This window comes from Clupea harengus, chromosome 16, assembly GCF_900700415.2.
Source record: "Clupea harengus chromosome 16, Ch_v2.0.2, whole genome shotgun sequence".
Lineage (NCBI taxonomy): Eukaryota > Metazoa > Chordata > Actinopteri > Clupeiformes > Clupeidae > Clupea > Clupea harengus.
The window spans coordinates 1,002,635-1,021,326 of record NC_045167.1 but is presented as its reverse complement, the minus strand read 5'-3'; the positions used below and the strand labels follow the sequence as shown (position 1 = coordinate 1,021,326).

The window sequence follows — 18,692 nt, the reverse complement described above, 5'->3', positions numbered from 1 at the left end:
GCAGTTCCCAAGGACTAATGGGCCAAGATCAACATGTCCTTCACCCTCACCACCACTCAACAGCTCTCTCTAGAGAAAGGGGGGAAGGGGAGCACACAGAGAAAGCAAAGAGAGATGGCAATCATTTCTGTTCCTCTTGCTGCCTGCGTACCCAAGCATGTGTTAATCAGCAGTAATGCAATTCACAATGTCATCTCTCATTATTGTCTGTGTCACACTGCCCCCCCGCCCCTCCCTTTACACACATTACAACCAGGGTGCTCGAGAGTCGTGTGGACGGGCCAAGGGCAGCCGCAAAACTGCCCCCGAGGACCTTTGCTAAGAGCCTAGAGGAAGCCCACAGCCCACTGGAGAAGGAAGGTCAAAGGGCCAAGGGCACATGAATATGGGCACAGACATCAACAGGATGAGACATCACTGTACTGCAAAATACTGTAAGGAGATGTGCTTTCATGTGCATCGGACATGAACTCATTATCTAATAGTGACTGTGCACATGTATGCATATGTAAGGCCAATAATACAAAATGAGCCTTTAGAGAGGTCCGTGTGTGACCATGGTTTTGTTGTTTTGTTGTGATAGTGGGGTCAATTTACTGTTGGTCATGGTGCATTGACTGTAAAGAGAATCAAGGCTTACTGTTCAGAGAACTCTATAACAAGGAACAAAGCTATCTGTCTATTTTAAATAAGCACAAGCTGGACTAAACAGGTAGATTGTAATTTCTACATAAGACAAAAAGGCTGAGGCTTGGTGAAAGTTAGCTTCTCCACACAAATTGGCATTAAGTTACTTTATTATGTTAATTTAGGGTGGTTACTGAAACTCAAAAAAAAGATGATACAGGAACTTCTTTGTTATCTCTATTCTTTACTTACAGCACATACATAAGTGTCCGGCTGAAATCAGCGTGCCAATATTATTAGCAGATATAAGCTCATTGCCGATCTGTCGTTATCAGCTTTTAGAATTGCCAATAAATAAATAAATAAATAAATAAATAAATAAATGGGGTAAGCTGAAGATTGATCCTTCAACTAAATGACCAGTGTTGTCATAGTATAGTTTTCCACCAGGAAACATACAGTAGCATTGGCAACACATTTGTTTCCTAGGCTAAGAATCTAAAGTATCTAAAATAATAACATACATCTCCCTTCACTTCTCCTTCAAGCCTAAATAAACCTGAGAACGTTCATGTCGGCTAGCACTTTTGTTGAAACACGCAAGAAACTGCAATAAAATAAGTACTGCATAGTTAAAGATGGCTTTTTTTAAAGGGTGGCAAATGGTGGTTGAAAATGCTTCGTTGGAGCTTGTATAGAGTTGAAAGGGATAAGCTGAATAACTGAATACATTGAAATGAATCATTGTGACAGATCAACTATCAAACAACAACAAAATTTTACTTTTGTCTATAAATGACAGCAGAGCTCTTGATCAGAACTCTTCAATCACTATGCTAAATGTAAAAATCTTGGTTGTGTTTCTGTTTAAAATGAATATTCGCTGATATATCTTTAACAGATTTTGAAGTCCTCAAATATTAAAAATCCTATATTAGTTGGGCTCTAATACACATACATGATTGGGCCATCTTAACGGACACCAACTAATAAAAAAAAAAAAAAATGTAGAGTTATTTTATTTTTCTTATGAGTAGTATTGAAGGACCATGACAATCTAGTCGAAAATTGGAGTAATCACGATAAATATCAAAGAGTTTAAAACAATCAAACCATTTAAAAGCTTATGCCTCGACAACTCAGCCCAGTGAACAAAAAAACTGAAAATCTCTGAGGGATTTGAGAGAATGTGTACATAACATGTGCCTAAGTCCTGTACTGATCTCTTCTCCCAACCCCCCCTGTGCTCTGTGTGTGCTCTGTGTGTGTGTGTATGTATGAACATGCATGCGTGTGCCACTAGCCTGCAGGGGGGTTATAGTGTTTGAAGTAAGGCAAGTGACGGGGGAGGGGAGGGGAGGGGGCAGAGAGAGAATGGAGGAGAGCTATATACGTATATCACCACTGGTTAGAACAGTAAAGCTCATATTATGTAATCCATTAGATCTATAGAATGGCTGTCATCAGAGGTTAGCCTTTGTATGACCGCAGAAATTAGTTCTAAAAGTGGGACGGGAGCAGCGCACATACCGCTATCATGTGAACCCATTCAGAAGCCTTCTCTATGACCACTGGCACAGCAGATTACATGACGCTAATGTAGCAAAGCTCTCCAGGAGGCCACTGCATTTACACTGACATAGTTTCAACAGTTACATTACTTCTTGTTATGCTTCCTGCCGATTAAAACACATTTGCAATTCCATCCATTGATGGCAACCTTCCCTGCCATGTCCAGTGGCGATCTCTCGTGAGTGGCACCAGGAATCCTCTTGGCATTAATGACCACTCACTGTAAGCGTTACGTGAATGCATATTATATTATATTATATGATTTGTATTGTGTTGCGGTATTTTTGGACTGTTGTTTGTGCACCAGGTTGATAAAGCCTGTGGAACAACATTTCTTCTTCATCTGCTGTCTGTATTGTCTCCACTCTGCGTAGCATGTCTTGGGTTGTCTCTCTATTCGGTATGCCCAATGACCATTTGACCATTCCTTTGCCGATAGTCTAGTCACTCAAATTACCCTTCAATAGACCTATGCATGAATTTGGAACGGCTTTTATTTTGAAATGCCATCTCCATGCAAGACAAACGGCTGATATTCCTGAAGATGAATATCTTGTTCCAACACTATTTACAATTTCCCAACTGAATACAAGGTAGAATAGCATAATGTGTAAAGTAGAAGTAGTTCAAGCTAACTTCACCGTAGTCGTCAATCCATCCCACATGATTTTAAGCAGTGGCAGTGGTTGAGACAGACTGTGCCTAACCTTATACCACCATCAGGAGGCCAGAAGAAGCGGAAATAAGTTGCAATTTAACATCAATGCTTATTTTATGCACAATTTATGCAGTAAATAAGAACAAATGCAATGTCACGGAACAATGCAGTAAACTGCTGATTCTGCGTTGAATTTGCGAGGAATCGAGAAAAAAACTGGAGGGACTAAACTGTAAGGGTTTGTACTTGGCGGTTGAATCTGCAGTCATGTGATTGGGAGAGATATAGGACTATCTGCAGCCATGTGATTGTGAGGGATATAGGACTACCAGCCATGTGATTGTGAGAGATATAGGACTATCAGCCATGTGATTGTGAGCGATATAGGACTATCAGCCATGTGATTTTGAGAGATATAGGACTATCTACCATGTGATTGGGAGAGATATAGGACTATCAGCCATGTGATTGTGAGAGATATAGGACTATCTGCAGCCATGTGATTGTGAGCGATATAGGACTATCAGCCATGTGATTGTGAGCGATATAGGACTATCAGCCATGTGATTGGGAGAGATATAGGACTATCAGCCATGTGATTGGGAGAGATATAGGACTATCTGCAGCCATGTGATTGTGAGAGATATAGGACTACCTGCCTGAAAACTTGGATCAATGTTTCTATCTGTACACGGATTCCAACATAGAGTTGGAGTGTGTGAAGTGTTGTGTGCAGCATGGGGGAGTAAGATGGTGTATCCAACATGGAGCATAGGCTTGAGAGCTGCTGAGAAACAGTGCAAGTATCTGGAGGGAAACTGCCGGGTCTAATTGGATAACTCTTTCTGTGATTCATAGTGTCACTCCCGTTGTTCCTGCCCGACATTGCCTGGCCTCCATTTGTTAAATTAGCAGGCAACAATGACAGGGGTGTGAGGAGTGATGGCCAGAATGGTAATATATAAATATATAATCACCTGCTGCCCCACTGCTATTAGTCTCAATCCTTCACTGTGGCTAATGCAATTTAGGAACCAGAGAGCAGGAGGAGACGAAAGGCACAAGAATCACAGCCCACAGATCTCTTCATGAAGGCCATCAAGGGGACGATGAGCAGGGCAGCCAAAGGGAGGGGGGGGGGAGATGAAGATCTGCTTAAAAGGGATTAACTAGGATTGCTAGCATGGATGAATGAACAAATGAACAAATGATGAGTATATAAATGATCATAATTTTGTTGAAAAAAAAGAGAAAACTTTGTGGTGGTTTAATAGGTTTAGGTTAGGGGTGCTCTATGAATGAAACATGAAAACATTCTGGCATTTAAGGTGATTTTGAAATGGATAAAAACAGGATGGCTCAATGCCTTCATTTTCAGCCAATCGGAGTTTAAACCGATTGTTTGCTGTTGAATCAATGACATGAGAGACCGTTAAATCAGTCGGTACTATGTAGAATAACTCACTTCAAAGACTGCCTCAATAGCACCCTTTTCTCTAAAGTCCTCTTCTCAGCTTCTCTATCCATGGTACATTGCATGCAGATACAAAAGCAAGCTTTCGACTAACCATGAATTGATAAAATACTTCCTGACTGTAGATTATGATGCCAAAAGTAAAGCCATCTATGTCTTTGACTTGGGCACAGAGTGCTTTTAGTGTGAAAAGCCTAGACTCGGGGCTCTGAACACACAGCCCTATTAGCTACTCTCAAACTCCAATTATCTTGATTCATCCTCAGCTTGTTCTTGTTTAGCCAGGTGTGTAATATGCTGACTATGTAGGATGGGGCTTCTTGGGACCTTTAACAGTGAGACCATTTCTTTCTGCTTTTTTGATCAGAACACTTTTAATGGATGGATGGATAGACTGGTAGAAAGAAAGGAAAAGAAAGAACAGAAGAAAAGTACAGAATGGGTGATGTGGGCTCAAGGGGACAGCCTAGATCCCTCATAATTGCTCCTTCCAGGGGAAAGCAGGGAAGAAATCTGGCTGTGATCTACAGAAACAATGGGAGGTTTGGTACGTTTGAGTGTGTGCAATATTTGTACAATATACAATATTTCTCCTTTTCCAGGACATGAGTCTGGCATAAGCACCACGATGACGTGTTGTATTCAAAGTTACTCAAAGTGATTGGATATCTCCCAAAAAAAAATTCCAAAGAGGATTACACTTCAATCAGCGGTCCACAAGGACATGCCTGTGTTCAGTGTCAAAGTAGGGTATGCTGAGGAGCTCACACTGCCATGGACTGTACCCCACGGGGAAGTAAGACAACCAAGGGAAGGAGGGAAGGAGGGAAGGAGGGGGAAAGAGAGGGACAGGAGAGAGTGTGTGTGCGAGAGAGAGAGAGAGAGAGAAAGAAAGAAAGAAAGAAAGAAAGAAAGAAAGAGAGAGGAGAGAGAGAGAGAAAGAGAGAGTGTGAGAGAGAGAGATAGAGAAAGAAAGAAAGAAAGAAAGAAAGAAAGAAAGAGGGGAGAGAGAGAGAGAGAGAGAGCTAAAAAGAAAGAAAGAGACACCTTCCTGCTGCAGGTTTTACTGCTTGTAAATGTCAGAATGCCAGAGTATCCAGGTGACCCACTCAACCTAGATGACATTAATACAAAGTGGAAAATGAAAAAAGAAAAAAAAAAAAACAGCTGGGCATTAAATCGTGCCGTGGCTCCACCATAGAGACAGAATTAAGCTTCTTTATTCTAAGGCCTAACAAAGCCTGTAAAAGAGGGCCGAGGGACAATGAGAGGATGAAAGAGATATTGAATGAAGGAGGTTTCCAGAGAGACCAGGAGTGGGAGATGGGGGTATGTGGTTGTGAGACGGGTCTGGTGAAGGAGATCAGCAGGAGTGGGGAGGAGGTGGTGAGGAGAACGGTCAAGGAGATCAGAGAGAAGGGGAGCTGGAGCATCACTCCCTGCTCATGCTGTGTGGCACGGGAGCCCATCAGGGCCTTGCTAATCTATATACTTGCCTGTAATTAGATTCGAAAATCCCTTGCTCGACAGAAAAGTGGCTATTTTCAGGACTTGATTTATTTTTTCGTAATTATCCAGTTCTAATTACAAGCATAGCTTTTTAAATCATAAACCCTTTTCATTAAAGTAGGGCAGAGGTCCCATCTCTTTTAGAGGGCAAAACAATATTCTTGTATAGCGTGCATTCCCCTATTACTCCCAAATACAATAAAGTGAAAATGCCTGTGTGACCAAGATGGTGGACAGTGAAAGCACAGTCTAATCAGATTAAAACATGATATGGTAAACATGGTATTAAAACAAAAAGGAGCTGCAATCTACATACAATAATTCCTCTCATCTCACATTAATTTAAGATGGGACACAGAAGTTGCTAATAGTAAGCACTTTTTGGTCCTTTGGTCCTTGAAAGAGAAAATTCAGGCACATCTCGTCTCTGCCAAATGAGGGTGGTCTCTTCTTCAAAATGAAAGAGTCTCTGCCCTATATTTCTCCTCCTAAGCCTTGAAGGGTTAATGACATAAGACAACGCCACGGGGATCTGGGGGCTGAGTGCATCTCACAGAGTGAACACAAACAAAATAAGCCCAATTGGAGAAATAATGTGTCCACCTTGCTACTGCCACTCTTGCCACTCTATCTCCAAACTCATCAGTTGCAGCTCAGCCTAGCCTCAATGAACCCACTGTACCACAGGCCCAAACAGCCAATCAAAACAAAACAAGTCTTCCTTCATGGACTTGGTTTTGAAATTGCAGTGGGTCAATGGGGTTTGAAGGGTACCTGCTCAGGGTGGCCACCCATGTGCGGAGGGGGGAAATAACACTGGGCAGAGACTGCACAAATGATTGTCTGTCTTCTGAATAGAAAGAAGCCATTTTCTATCCAGTGTTGTGGGTCTGTATACACTGATAATAATCCTGTCTTTCAGGCGCGAGATACATGCTTCATTGGGAGAGAGTGGTGGGGAGATATTTCTGTCCAAAGAGTGATGATCAGGGTGAGGGATAGAGGACAGGCGAACAGCTGGCAAGCCCACATTCATCTGCCAGGACGCCACTGGCCTCCACTTCTCCAGCCATAATGAAAATGGAGAGGGAGATTGGGATCACAAAGGGAGAAGGCTCCATCAATCACAGGGCCCAAGGAGAGGACACTGATAAGCTCACAATATATGGCCATGTTCCACCCCATAAGGTACACATTAGTTTTGCTCTCCCACATTTGTTTAGCGCCCCGAGTTAGACCACCCATGGCTATCTAATTCTGACCAGTCTGATGGAAAGTGAGAACACTTTTCCTTGGGATAAGACACTTGATCATTTTAGGACATTTTGAATGATCCAATACCTGTTTATAGTTTGATAGATGCTCTAGAATGGTGAAAGGAAATATTTTGGTTTTTTTTTTCATGGAATATTTTCAGTTAAGGAAATGGCAAGTCTTTAATAAAGGGGTATGAGCTCATGCGTGAGTGAGGGAAGGTGTGTGTGTGTGTGTGAGTGTGTGTTATCAGAAAGAGGATGAAGTGACTTACCTTCTCTCTCCTCTCACGGGCAGGCTCCTCAGCGGAGACCAGGGTCTTGTAGTAGGAGCTCCGCTCAGCAGTGAAGTGGACCTTGGAGAGGGCAGTCTCCACCAGGGCCACGGACAGGTTCAGCCCATCGATGTGCAGCCAGCCGATGAAGTTGCCTGCCTTGTCCATGCTTTCAACTTCTACTTCCACCTGGGAGAAGAAGTAATGGAAGAAGAAGAAGAAGAAGAGAGTGAAGGAGAAAGAGATAAGGAAGAAGGGAAGAGAGAGAAAATGAGACAAGGTTAAGGGTGTCATTTTGCACTGTAAAATAAAACACAACACTTCTGCATCACGGATTCCTTTGCACTTAACACACGTTTTACTCTGTTTCAGTCCTTCTAATGCATTAGTGCACATGCCTACTACATTATGCAATACAATATGCATAGAAGATACCGGAACAATTGTCATTATTGTAAGTCTAGGAGCATTTCATTTTTTGCCACAAAAACGGCTAACTGCACTTTAAATGTTCTGCATGAAGGATTAGACTAGAGACTCCATCACTGCTCCGTGCTATGGTGCAAGCAGATAAGGGCCTCTGTCATTACAGAGAGCGATCATACGAGACCTACGAGCAGTCGGTCCATCGATGGCCAGCAGCTCTGAGCACCAGACTGTGTCCCACCCAGCCCCTCTGGCACGCGCCCACCCTGCCAGTGCCTCACTTTTGTTCAACACTGCTCATCCTCCTTGCACAATTAAACCTAGCACAGATTCAGTCACTGCAACGGTCTAACGTTCTCACTTCAGAGCGGCGCTAACACTGGATGCTAATGTATTACATTGGGTCCAGAGCCGGGGACCACTTATGCTGCTGAACAGCTAAACAAAACACTGGACTGAAAATAAAGATGTTCATTCTGGTAAAGAGAAAATAGAAACAAACTCACATACATTACTGATTTACAGTAGAGGACTGAGGGACAAACAACATCACATCTTTGGATGGTTTCTTACATGAATCCTCCTAACACTTCTTAAAGGGTTTTTTTTTTATCTTTATCAAAGTAGGGAAAAAACACAGCATGTATTTATAGTTGGACCACGCAGATGCTGTGATCCAAAGATACGGAGAGAAAGGTGTGAAGAGAGAGTCAAACAATTAAGATGCTGCTGCTGCTTAGCCTCTCAGACCCATGGGAAATCTAACGTCAATTACTTCACCAACCATGGCTCTCCGTCCCCCAGAAAGGAAAAGCTTTTTAATGAGTGCATAATCTTCACTTTGATTACACACAGTAATAAACAAGCAGCCTTATATTACTGAGATAAACAAACACGCTTTGCCTCATCTATTTGTCAATCCAAGGGGGATGCAAAAGCAAGACAAGAGAATTTGTTTTCCCATTAAGTCAGTATGGTGCTTAACCAACGTTGTTTTGAGCCCAAGACCTACACTAGATTTTGACCTGTGTGCACTCCAAACAACGCAGGGACACTGACATCAAATAGTGACCCACGGTGACACAGAAAACAGAGAGCGCATCAGTGAAGCCTAAAAGGCACTGTGGTTTTCTTTGCAGCGCAGACACAATGCTTTCCCTGAAACTTAAAATACCTCTTAAATAATGAACTTGTTCTTCCGCTTGGGCTTTCTTTAACAGCACATTTTCCGTGCCAGTGGTAGAGTCCCTAAAAGGAAGGAGGAGGGCTCCTATTCAACAGAGAGAGGTCTGAGCAAACACATTCTCTTTCCAGAACATTTCCTCTCTGGTCTGCTTCCTCTTGCTCATCGCACTCTCTCCCCCCCCACTGGAAGTACACAACCCTCAGTTATATAACGCCGCTCTCAGTCACTCTTCACCTCCCAGCATCCAAATGTCACATGAGAAAGTAGGGAAATCACTATGGCAATGAACCTCTCTGGTGAGAATCACTATGGCAATGTACCTCTCTGGTGAGAGAGAGAGAGAATCACTATGGCAATGTACCTCTCTGGAGAGAGAATCACTATGGCAATGAACCTCTCTGGTGAGAGAGTCACTATGGCAATGAACCTCTCTGGTGAGAATCACTATGGCAATGAACCTCTCTGGTGAGAGAGAGAATCACTATGGCAATGAACCTCTCTGGTGAGAGAGAATCACTATGGCAATGAACCTCTCTGGTGAGAGAGAGAGAGTCACTATGGCAATGAACCTCTCTGGTGAGAGTCACTATGGCAATGAACCTCTCTGGTGAGAATCACTATGGCAATGAACCTCTCTGGTGAGAGAGAGATAATCACTATGGCAATGTACCTCTCTGGTGAGAGAGAGAGAGAGTCACTATGGTAATGAACCTCTCTGGTGAGAGAGAGAGAGAGAATCACTATGGCAATGAACCTCTCTGGTGAGAGAGAGAGAGAGTCACTATGGTAATGAACCTCTCTGGAGAGAGAGAGAGAGAGAATCACCATGGCAATGTACCTCTTCGCAGATCAAGATATGTAGCTGCTTCCTCACCTGAGCCCATAGTCTGTTAGAAGTGCCTCACCTCTGTTCAAGGAAGGGTCACTCATTACCCTCCATCCTTCAGTATACCATATATACTGTTTATACACCCACACACACACACACACACACCCACACACACACATACACACCCACACACACACACACACACACATATATATATATATATATCTATATAGAGATATATCTATCTATCTATCTAGAGAGATAAAAAGAGAGAGAAATAGATAATTAACTTCATAAAATACAGTAAATGACCTTCAGATATGGCACCTTTTTCCATATATGGCTCTGATCTGGATGTGCAAAACCTTTTAGAGATCTTCCTCCCTGAGTGTTCACTTCTCCTTGCTAATTCTGCAGATCCATCATTCAACAGGCCTTTCATTATTATTATTATATTAGTGGACCAAAGACCCAACTATCAGTGTAATCAACTGAAAAGGTCAAGTCCTAATTTGTCCAATGTGCATGTACACTTCAACAACATAGCATAACACACAATAACAGCATATGGTATTCTAGATCCTCCTAATTGGTCCTGGTGTGTTATCTGTTTTGGCTATCTACTGTAAATACCTTCATGTAACGTCATACAGCAGCAGTAATGGAAGGGAAATGTGCTCTTCACTTGAGGATGACACATATTCTATCTTAATGGAGAGGGCCCCATGAAGCCTAATGAGAACAAATTGGCCTGTTGAGGCACATCAATAACACACAGGCTACACAGCTCTATTAGCCAAGATGGACACAATCCAGGCGCTCCAACTAAAAGACAATTGTGACCATAAATATCAATACTAATCCCATCTAACTGTTATTACTTGGTTCAGTCAGTCAGGTGGCTAAAGCTCTGCTATGTTGTGATGGTGTTTTTCCCTGTGAAAGGATGCAGCAGATGATGATGTCGGCTCTGACTGTGCCGTAATGGGCATAAAGTGGGGCAGCGGAGTTCAGCGTGGTGTTTCATGGAGAGGGCCACTCGACTACCAGCGGAGGTGATAATGCAGCGCATTGATTACTGTTGCTTCTCAGGGCGCGAGCCCTTTCGCGCTGACAGACGTGCCCCCGGCAGCACCTGTTCAGTCGGCTGTTTAAACGGTCTCTCACAGTTTGAGGTAACAGACGAAATTCACACCCCCAGAGTTAATCTGCCCTGGTGATTGCTGCCGGCCCACACAGTGCTTACGCTCCAATCCAAAGCGCATCCACCCACAATAGAGGAGGTATGAAGAGCTATGCGGAGAGCCCAGATGGCTCCCAGTGGACGCTTTTCACAGAGCCAAAATGGATCCTTGAGGAGGGGACCACTGGAATCAAGATGACCACAGCAAAAAAAAAAAAATGTAAAGAACATCATATCACCACAATAATTGGGAGTTGGGGTAGTGGCGCATGAAAACACTGACAAAGCCATTAGGAATATGCTGTTAACACACATCCATATTTTTATAGCTACTTTTTACAGCCTTTGTAATAGGATATGATACTACAAGGTATGTATTAAAGGTCAGAATGAACAGTTTTGATGCAGCTCAACCTGCTCGTGTAGTTGTCTGATCCTTGTAACGGAAACCCAAAACAGCTCAATCTCCACCTGCATTTACTCCCAGCTTGTTTGACGTGTCAAATGAATGACTGATAAGAGACTAGGACCAAAAAGGGAAATAAATGCTCGGTAAGAGTATCAGAGTGCAGGGATGAACGCATTGGACACCGACGTCATACTTTGTGGGAGTTCAGCTTCTTGCCTCTAATTTGCAGATGCAAGCATTACCTTCAGCTGAATAACTAGTAGGCAATCAGGACGGGGAAGGAGGGCTGAAATGGAGAGAAGGGTCTGTCTTCATTCATTTTCATTAAAAAGCAGTCACATTGTGAGTAATGCACACTGTCGAGGAGGTGTGTCTCAAGGTATTGTATTGCAATATTAAAGACGTAAAGCAAACACAGTGACCAGGGTATTTCATCACTACAACCTGGCTCCTCTTTCTTTGCAAATCAATTGAAACCACACTGTGTAAGACAGAGTCTGTGTGTATGTTTGTTTGTGTGTGGTGTGTGTGTGTGTGTGTGTATTTGTTACAGGACTTAATGGGTTTTCCTAAACCCAAGATCCAACGCGAGACCTTCTTCATTTCGTGTCTGTACATTGCCAAACCCTTTTCAATGTTTCGAACACAAGTCTCAAGTATATAATTGCAAGACAAACCGTTTTCACCAAGTGGACCTGAGAAGACCTACTCTATTTGGAAATATGTTGATTCAACCTTCATGGGAAATAAAAGAAGGTTAAACATATAGTTTGTGCATTTCTAAATAGGAGCGTGGGCACTAAGTAATTGGTCGTGGTAATTGCGTGTGGTTCCACATCCATGTGGTTGTCTGGACTGAGTCCGAGCCTGTGACTCATCCCTCAATGCCAGCTCTCTATAGTGCCATGCACACGCAAACACGCTAATGCTCCTGCCAAACTCTAAAACACCCAACAAAGCAATTCTCACCACTCACTCTTTGATCTGGGTGCTAATGCCAAAATCAATCAACACTCTCACTCCCTCCCCCTGTAGCTCACACACTATCACAGCTCCCTCATGCATGCATGGACACACAGACACGCGCGCACACACACACACACACACACACCCCCACCCACACACCAAGAAACCTGGGCAGTTAGGGAAAGCTGAAACACATAACCTTGGACAACCATGGATACTGCACCAAAACAGTTCTTGCAGAAACATTTGCTCAGATGAATAAATGACACAGAAGGGCCGTTTGACAGTCTGGCGGCGAGATCAATGCACACAGGCACACGGAGGACAGACAGAGGGAATGGGTGCTAGGGCAAAGCTCTGTCCCACTGCTGCAGATTATGGCTGGCACCCCATGTGTCCTGACATGACTGTGCTTCAGTAGCGCACACACACACACACACACACACACACACACACACACACACACACACACACACACACACGCACACACACACACACACACACACACACACACGCAGGTCACCTTGGGAAGTCTCCTGCCACAGGTCAGCTCTGTCCTAGGGTATTAAAAGCTGCTAGTGGCAAAAAAAAAAAAGAATGTTTTGATATTCTGAACAATTCTTCTCTGAAGCAGCCGACCCCTTGGTACATATCTGACCAAATAGACCATGTCTGCAACATTTTCAAATAAATAAATAAACCAACGCAACCTACAAACAAACAAAACCCTTGAATGCACCCCACCCCACCCTTGTACAAAGACCAAAAACAGGCTTCAGCGTGAATCTATATTATGGACGTCCTTAAAAAGTGAGCCATCGACCTCCTAATGACACAGATCTACTGTAGGTGTAAACACATTGTTAATGAGCCTTTTAATTAAAAACAAATGGCAGGTGATGAAAAATAGGCAAAGAAATGGGCTGGTCGATCTGACATCCTGTTGTGCCTGTTGAGTGGGCAAAGTCAGCTACAAGCCACACAGAGGGGGGGGGGCGGCTAGTTCACTGAGATTGATTGGCTGAAAATGAGCTGCGTGTACAGTGTTCCTAATGCTTGGTTGTTCACTCCACGTGAAGTGTGTGTCCATGTGTTCCACACCATTAGACCCCTCTGCTGGCAAACCAGCTGAGCTGCTCCAGGCCACTGAATCTCCATCCACCAGTCTGCCCAACAGAACAGTGTGTGTGTGTGTGTGTGTGTGTGTGTGTGTGTGTGTGTGGAGACGACCAGACCATAGAGTTTCTGCCCGACAGAACAGTGTGTGTGTGTGTGTGTGTGTGTGTGTGTGTGTGTGTGTGTGTGTGTTTGACTGACAGTGTTGCCTGTGTGAAACAGCTGATCATGTGTGAGAGATGAGGGGAGCTGCTCTGTCAGGCCTAGGGAACCTTGCAAACACATAGGCCTTCACAATAAACATTTACAGCTACCTCTTGCAGTTAATCAGATACTGAGATGATCGGACACGAGGTAGAAAGGCCTATTTGCACCCAAGATTTGCACCGAGACAAAACTGTTGCAGAATGTCGCAGAGAGGAGTTTCAGTGGTGTGCATTTACCTTTGCACGCCATCCGATGCACTTGCTAAATATTCTTAGTGTCAAATAGCAGTAGCAAGGTTTTAGAACGCTTGTACCTCACTGCTTTTGTGACATGTTGTCACTCAATCAGTCAAAACATGGCATAATGCATGCATTCACACACACACACACACACACACACACATCTACAGACAGTCAAGACGCCACTGGTGAGCTAGGCCCTGACTTAACCATTCACCAGTGCCAACAAGCTTGGCAAAAACATTAGTAAGTGGAGTGCATATTGAAGGTAGAAATGTTTTAAGCCATTTTGTTATTACTGATAAAGACTTAATTCAAAATTCAAACGCAGCTTTCCCAAATAAATGATCTAGTGCTTGAATGCGTTACAAATTCCCTATGGGTCCCGTTGAGATGAATCGTTACCAAAATGCTACTACTGCCAGCAGAAATAAGAGAAATATTTGGAGTGAGAAGGAATCATTTAGCAAGAACATAGTTTTAGGAGTTAGAGAGTGCAGACAAAAACATTTCACAATTGTTACCTTCAGTCGTTTTCAAATGAGCCTCTTATACTGCAGCATCTGTTCCACTGGATAGAAGTGAGATCAAACGCACGCCTCAGAGGGGAACGCAGAGACGTGAAAGACAAACTTAACCTTCTCCCTCGGCGGCTCCCTTCCTTTCCGCAAATGAGTAGAGATGTTGACATGGCTATTACTGCACCTCCCAAAAATGGCCAATTAAAATCAGACTGGCAGCAGGACCATACTTTGATGTTTGATGTATGGTAATGTTTTCTCTAAAGCTGCTTTCTGAAAAGGCTTTTGGAGAGAGGACCGAGAAAGTAAGCGGAGTCGAAAAAGAAAGATGTAAATACAAAATGAGATGGAGAGACAAAATGACCTTCATTTCCCCTAGATGGGCCGAGAGAATGCCAAACCTATATGTGTGTGTGTTTCAATTCGGTTTTTGTGGTACACATATAATTACTCCTTTTAGCTGTGTATTCTGGGAGTAGGTTCCGAAACACAATCCAACATGTCCACATTTGCTGTGGCCTATCCAAAACGTAGCATCTGACTTGTTGACCTATTTAGAATTCAATTCCCATTACGCAAGCACACAAGTATGTTTAGTGTGTGTATATGTTTATAAGAAGAGACAAGATCTTCCTTTCACAGAGAGGAGGCCTTCAGTCTGCAACCTATTCAGGCCTCTCAAAAGAACAACCAAAACCACATGGAAGTAACAGAAGAGTAAGCATAGGCCGTCACCTCTAAATGAACTGCATCACTTTGGGAGAAATCAGTTACGAAAGGACCTCTTGACATCTTGCCTTGTCCATTTTCACAAGCGGGGTTATAGAAAGACACATTTCATTTCTGCATTGTATTTATGTGAAAACATATATGTGAGCATCTAATACTGGTTGTGATGGAAAAGTAAAACACAACACTTCGATGGTTATATGGGTTTTGATTGCCCCCATCGACCTCAAGCTCTCATTGGTGGGGAATTTCAGCACTCACTGGCCAGGAAGGACCAAATCAATCAGAAATCCACAGAGCTCAGCAGGACAGTCCCCCCGGCCGGGGTCACGCAGTAATGAAAGCCCTGACCATGTAATGAGTGCTCATTTCGGCTCGGAAACTGGTCAATCTCGGCCCAGAAAAAAAATGAGGAAACTCATAACAGTGACCAACAAGGAGGCGGCGGTCAATACTGCCCCAGAGAGCTCAGCGCGGCTCTGCAGCGTCTTGGCTCGATGCATACTGCATACTCCCTCAGGAGCATCTCACTCGGAGGTCACGCCAGTCCGTGATGTGACTGCTATTTGTCTCTATGGTTACACTCCAGCTGGATGTGGTTAACGGAAACAGGGGGAGATAGTCGTTTATGAGGGAATGTTTACAAGACAAATATTAAAATGTATTTCCTGATAATGTATTAATGCCGGAACTGACTGCATGGTAAAAAAGGTAGTTCAAATACTGTGGGTATTGGGGTGGCAAAGAAGAGTTTTCTGTCCAGGCATAGTGGATACATTCCCTGGAAAGAATGAGCACAGCACTGGCTGACCTCTAACAGCACGGTTATTGAAATCAATAACAGCAATAACTACAATCCATCTCTTTCACAGCCCTACTTTGCCCAATCAATGACTATTGAGCTACATTTGTAATATTGTTAATCTCAAACATAATTCCCATACCTCCACAAAAATCCGATAAGGAATTCTACTTGGATGGAGGGGGTGGCAAGCAATTGTTTACGCAACCTCAGTAAAATAAACAACTAACACACACACACTTCCCAACATTACAAACTGAGACCGTTATTATTATTACGGGTCTTTGTCATTCTCTCCATCTAGAGCGAGGCTGATTTGTGTGAAATGGCATTCCTGTAGGAAACCCACGATCCCTACAGAAAGCATTCAAATCAACACTGGAATGATTCAAGTGCCACATTCCCACTGAGCTATTCCATCAACCTCCGTATGAACACCATAACGCAGGACATTTATTCCTGCTCCTTAGGTATAAGCAGCCAATCAAAGTCACCCAACGGAAATACATTATATTTTATCATTCCTGTCTGAAGACAATTCAACAGTTCTTTGCAAAGAGGGAGAAAGACAGTTGCCACATTGCTTTGCAATTTCCCTGTTCATTTCAAGATAATCACAATGGTAATGTTATGCAGACTTCCAGAAAAAGTGGGAAAAAAAAACTACATTACATGTAAAAACATCAAAACTGTTAGGATTGGGAGGAAAAAAAAACACTACCATCTCTAAACGATCAATCCAAAACAAAGTGAACTAGACCCTCTATATGTAAAAGTATTGTAGAGCATGACATGTCTCTGACTACTGATCTTTCAATAAACATTCAAAAGCACAACTGTTTAACCACCAGCCCAGCCCTCCCACATATGTTGGGGTTATAAAGCGGACTCCCTAGAACAGTGGACATGACCATGCCATGACACTTTTCATCAATCAATCAGTCAGTCAGCAAGTACAAGACATATCACACACAGGCCCTCCCTTCATAGTCCAACAGAAAGACTCAATACAGGGATGGGATTTGGCACTGTAGTGGCTCTCTCTCCTCCACATTTGAAGCAAAGCAACCATGAGGCGACCATCATTTATCTGAAACCACATTTTTCATTGGACAAAATGGTCATCTTAACCAGAAGGTTTCAAAAAGCCATTTCTCTTCTCCCTGCAGTGAGTCTAGTGCTAAGTGAGGAGAAGAGAAAAAAAGGGAGAGTGGTTCGTACAGACTTTTTACAAAATGATGAGAAAAGGAGGGCTTGAAATAATGGCAGTTCTTTTCTTATCATCTTCAAAATGGCTGTCAGGAAAAAGGAATTGCCAGTTGCTAGGTTGCAGAGAAGTGACAGAGCAGGGGTGGGGTTTCCTTTAAGCTCAGACTTGCTACAGTTCTGTTCTACATAATGTCATCAATATTTAACCTTTGAGGATGATCATCTTATGAACTAGAGATGCAAGAACAAGTGAGCAAGAACAAGTGAGATGCTCATCAACAGCAGAGAGAGAATCGCTAACCCTTAGCCAGGAGATGACAGATTACACAGCCCTAACACTGATTATTATAAACCATACGATCTGGAATCTATAATCTGGAATCTTGGATGTAGCAGATTTGGCCAATGATACTTCAAGTGTTTATGAGCTTGTTTGTTGTGCCTTAGCCGATTAGAAACCAATACAACAGTGATGATGCACATTAAATGTCATAACTAGCTTGTGCTGTAAGTGTAAATATGATGAAGCCTGGGACGTAGGGTGCCATGGCATATAGAAGTGGAAGAGCATCACCCATGATTGTAACATGACATGACATGACATGCTTATGGCAAGGTTATGCAACTAGGTTATGATGTGGGGTTTCAGTATAGGGTTGCTGAGATGTGTTCTCTTTTAAGCAAGGGGTGCTCAGGTGCCCAGGGGTCGCGTGAGATTGAAAATGATCAGTTCTTATAGGCTATAAGTGTGTGCGCAATTCTAAAATCGCACTATGATTGTAATTAGATTAAAGATCTATCAAAGTGAGGGGCAAAGCCAAAGCAGACATTTCCAACAGCTCTACACACCAAAGTGATCAATATCAGGCACGCTCTCCCTCTCACTCTCTGAAGCCTATGGCGGATGTTTTAAAGAGAAAAATCCTGGTGATGAGAGCAATGGACAATGAGACTCAATACATGAGCCGTGCAGACCGGACACAGGCAGCGCTGCCAATCAAAGACACAGCGGGAACTGAACACACACACACACACACACACACACACACACACACACACACACACACACACACACACACACACACTGAGGCTCCATTCAACCCCAGCCAACTAACAATGGATCAGTCGAAATCAACTCCTAAACTACTTATCACAATGAAGCATTTAAAGATGCTTTTAGGCATGGCGACAAACTTTATGTAAATGTCCCTTGCTATCACCAAAGACATACTATCTATAATGTATAATTATAAAAAGAGCAGTACTGACAGGCAACATAAAAGATATTCAACTATATAAATAATCATGGAGATGCTGGTTGGCTTGACCGGTAAAGTGTGGTTACAGAGCCCTGCTCTCGCGACTCAACTAAACTCGGTGTCCTTCCAAAAGTGCTCAAGGTACGACAACGCAAATTGTAAGGCATTTTATGATGATCTTAATGAGTTATTAGCATGAAAACAGTTCAAATTGCACTCAAACAGCGGAAGCGAAACACCATA

General features: G+C 43.1%; 1 protein-coding gene across 1 annotated transcript in view; it reads right to left on the bottom strand.

Annotated features, from left to right (window-relative positions):
* snd1 (staphylococcal nuclease and tudor domain containing 1) overlaps nucleotides 1–18,692 on the bottom strand; it is a 165,555-nt gene that overhangs the window by 48,863 nt on the left and 98,000 nt on the right. The window contains 1 exon segment of the mRNA XM_031582313.2: nucleotides 7,369–7,557. Coding sequence (XP_031438173.1) covers nucleotides 7,369–7,557 — 189 coding nt within the window.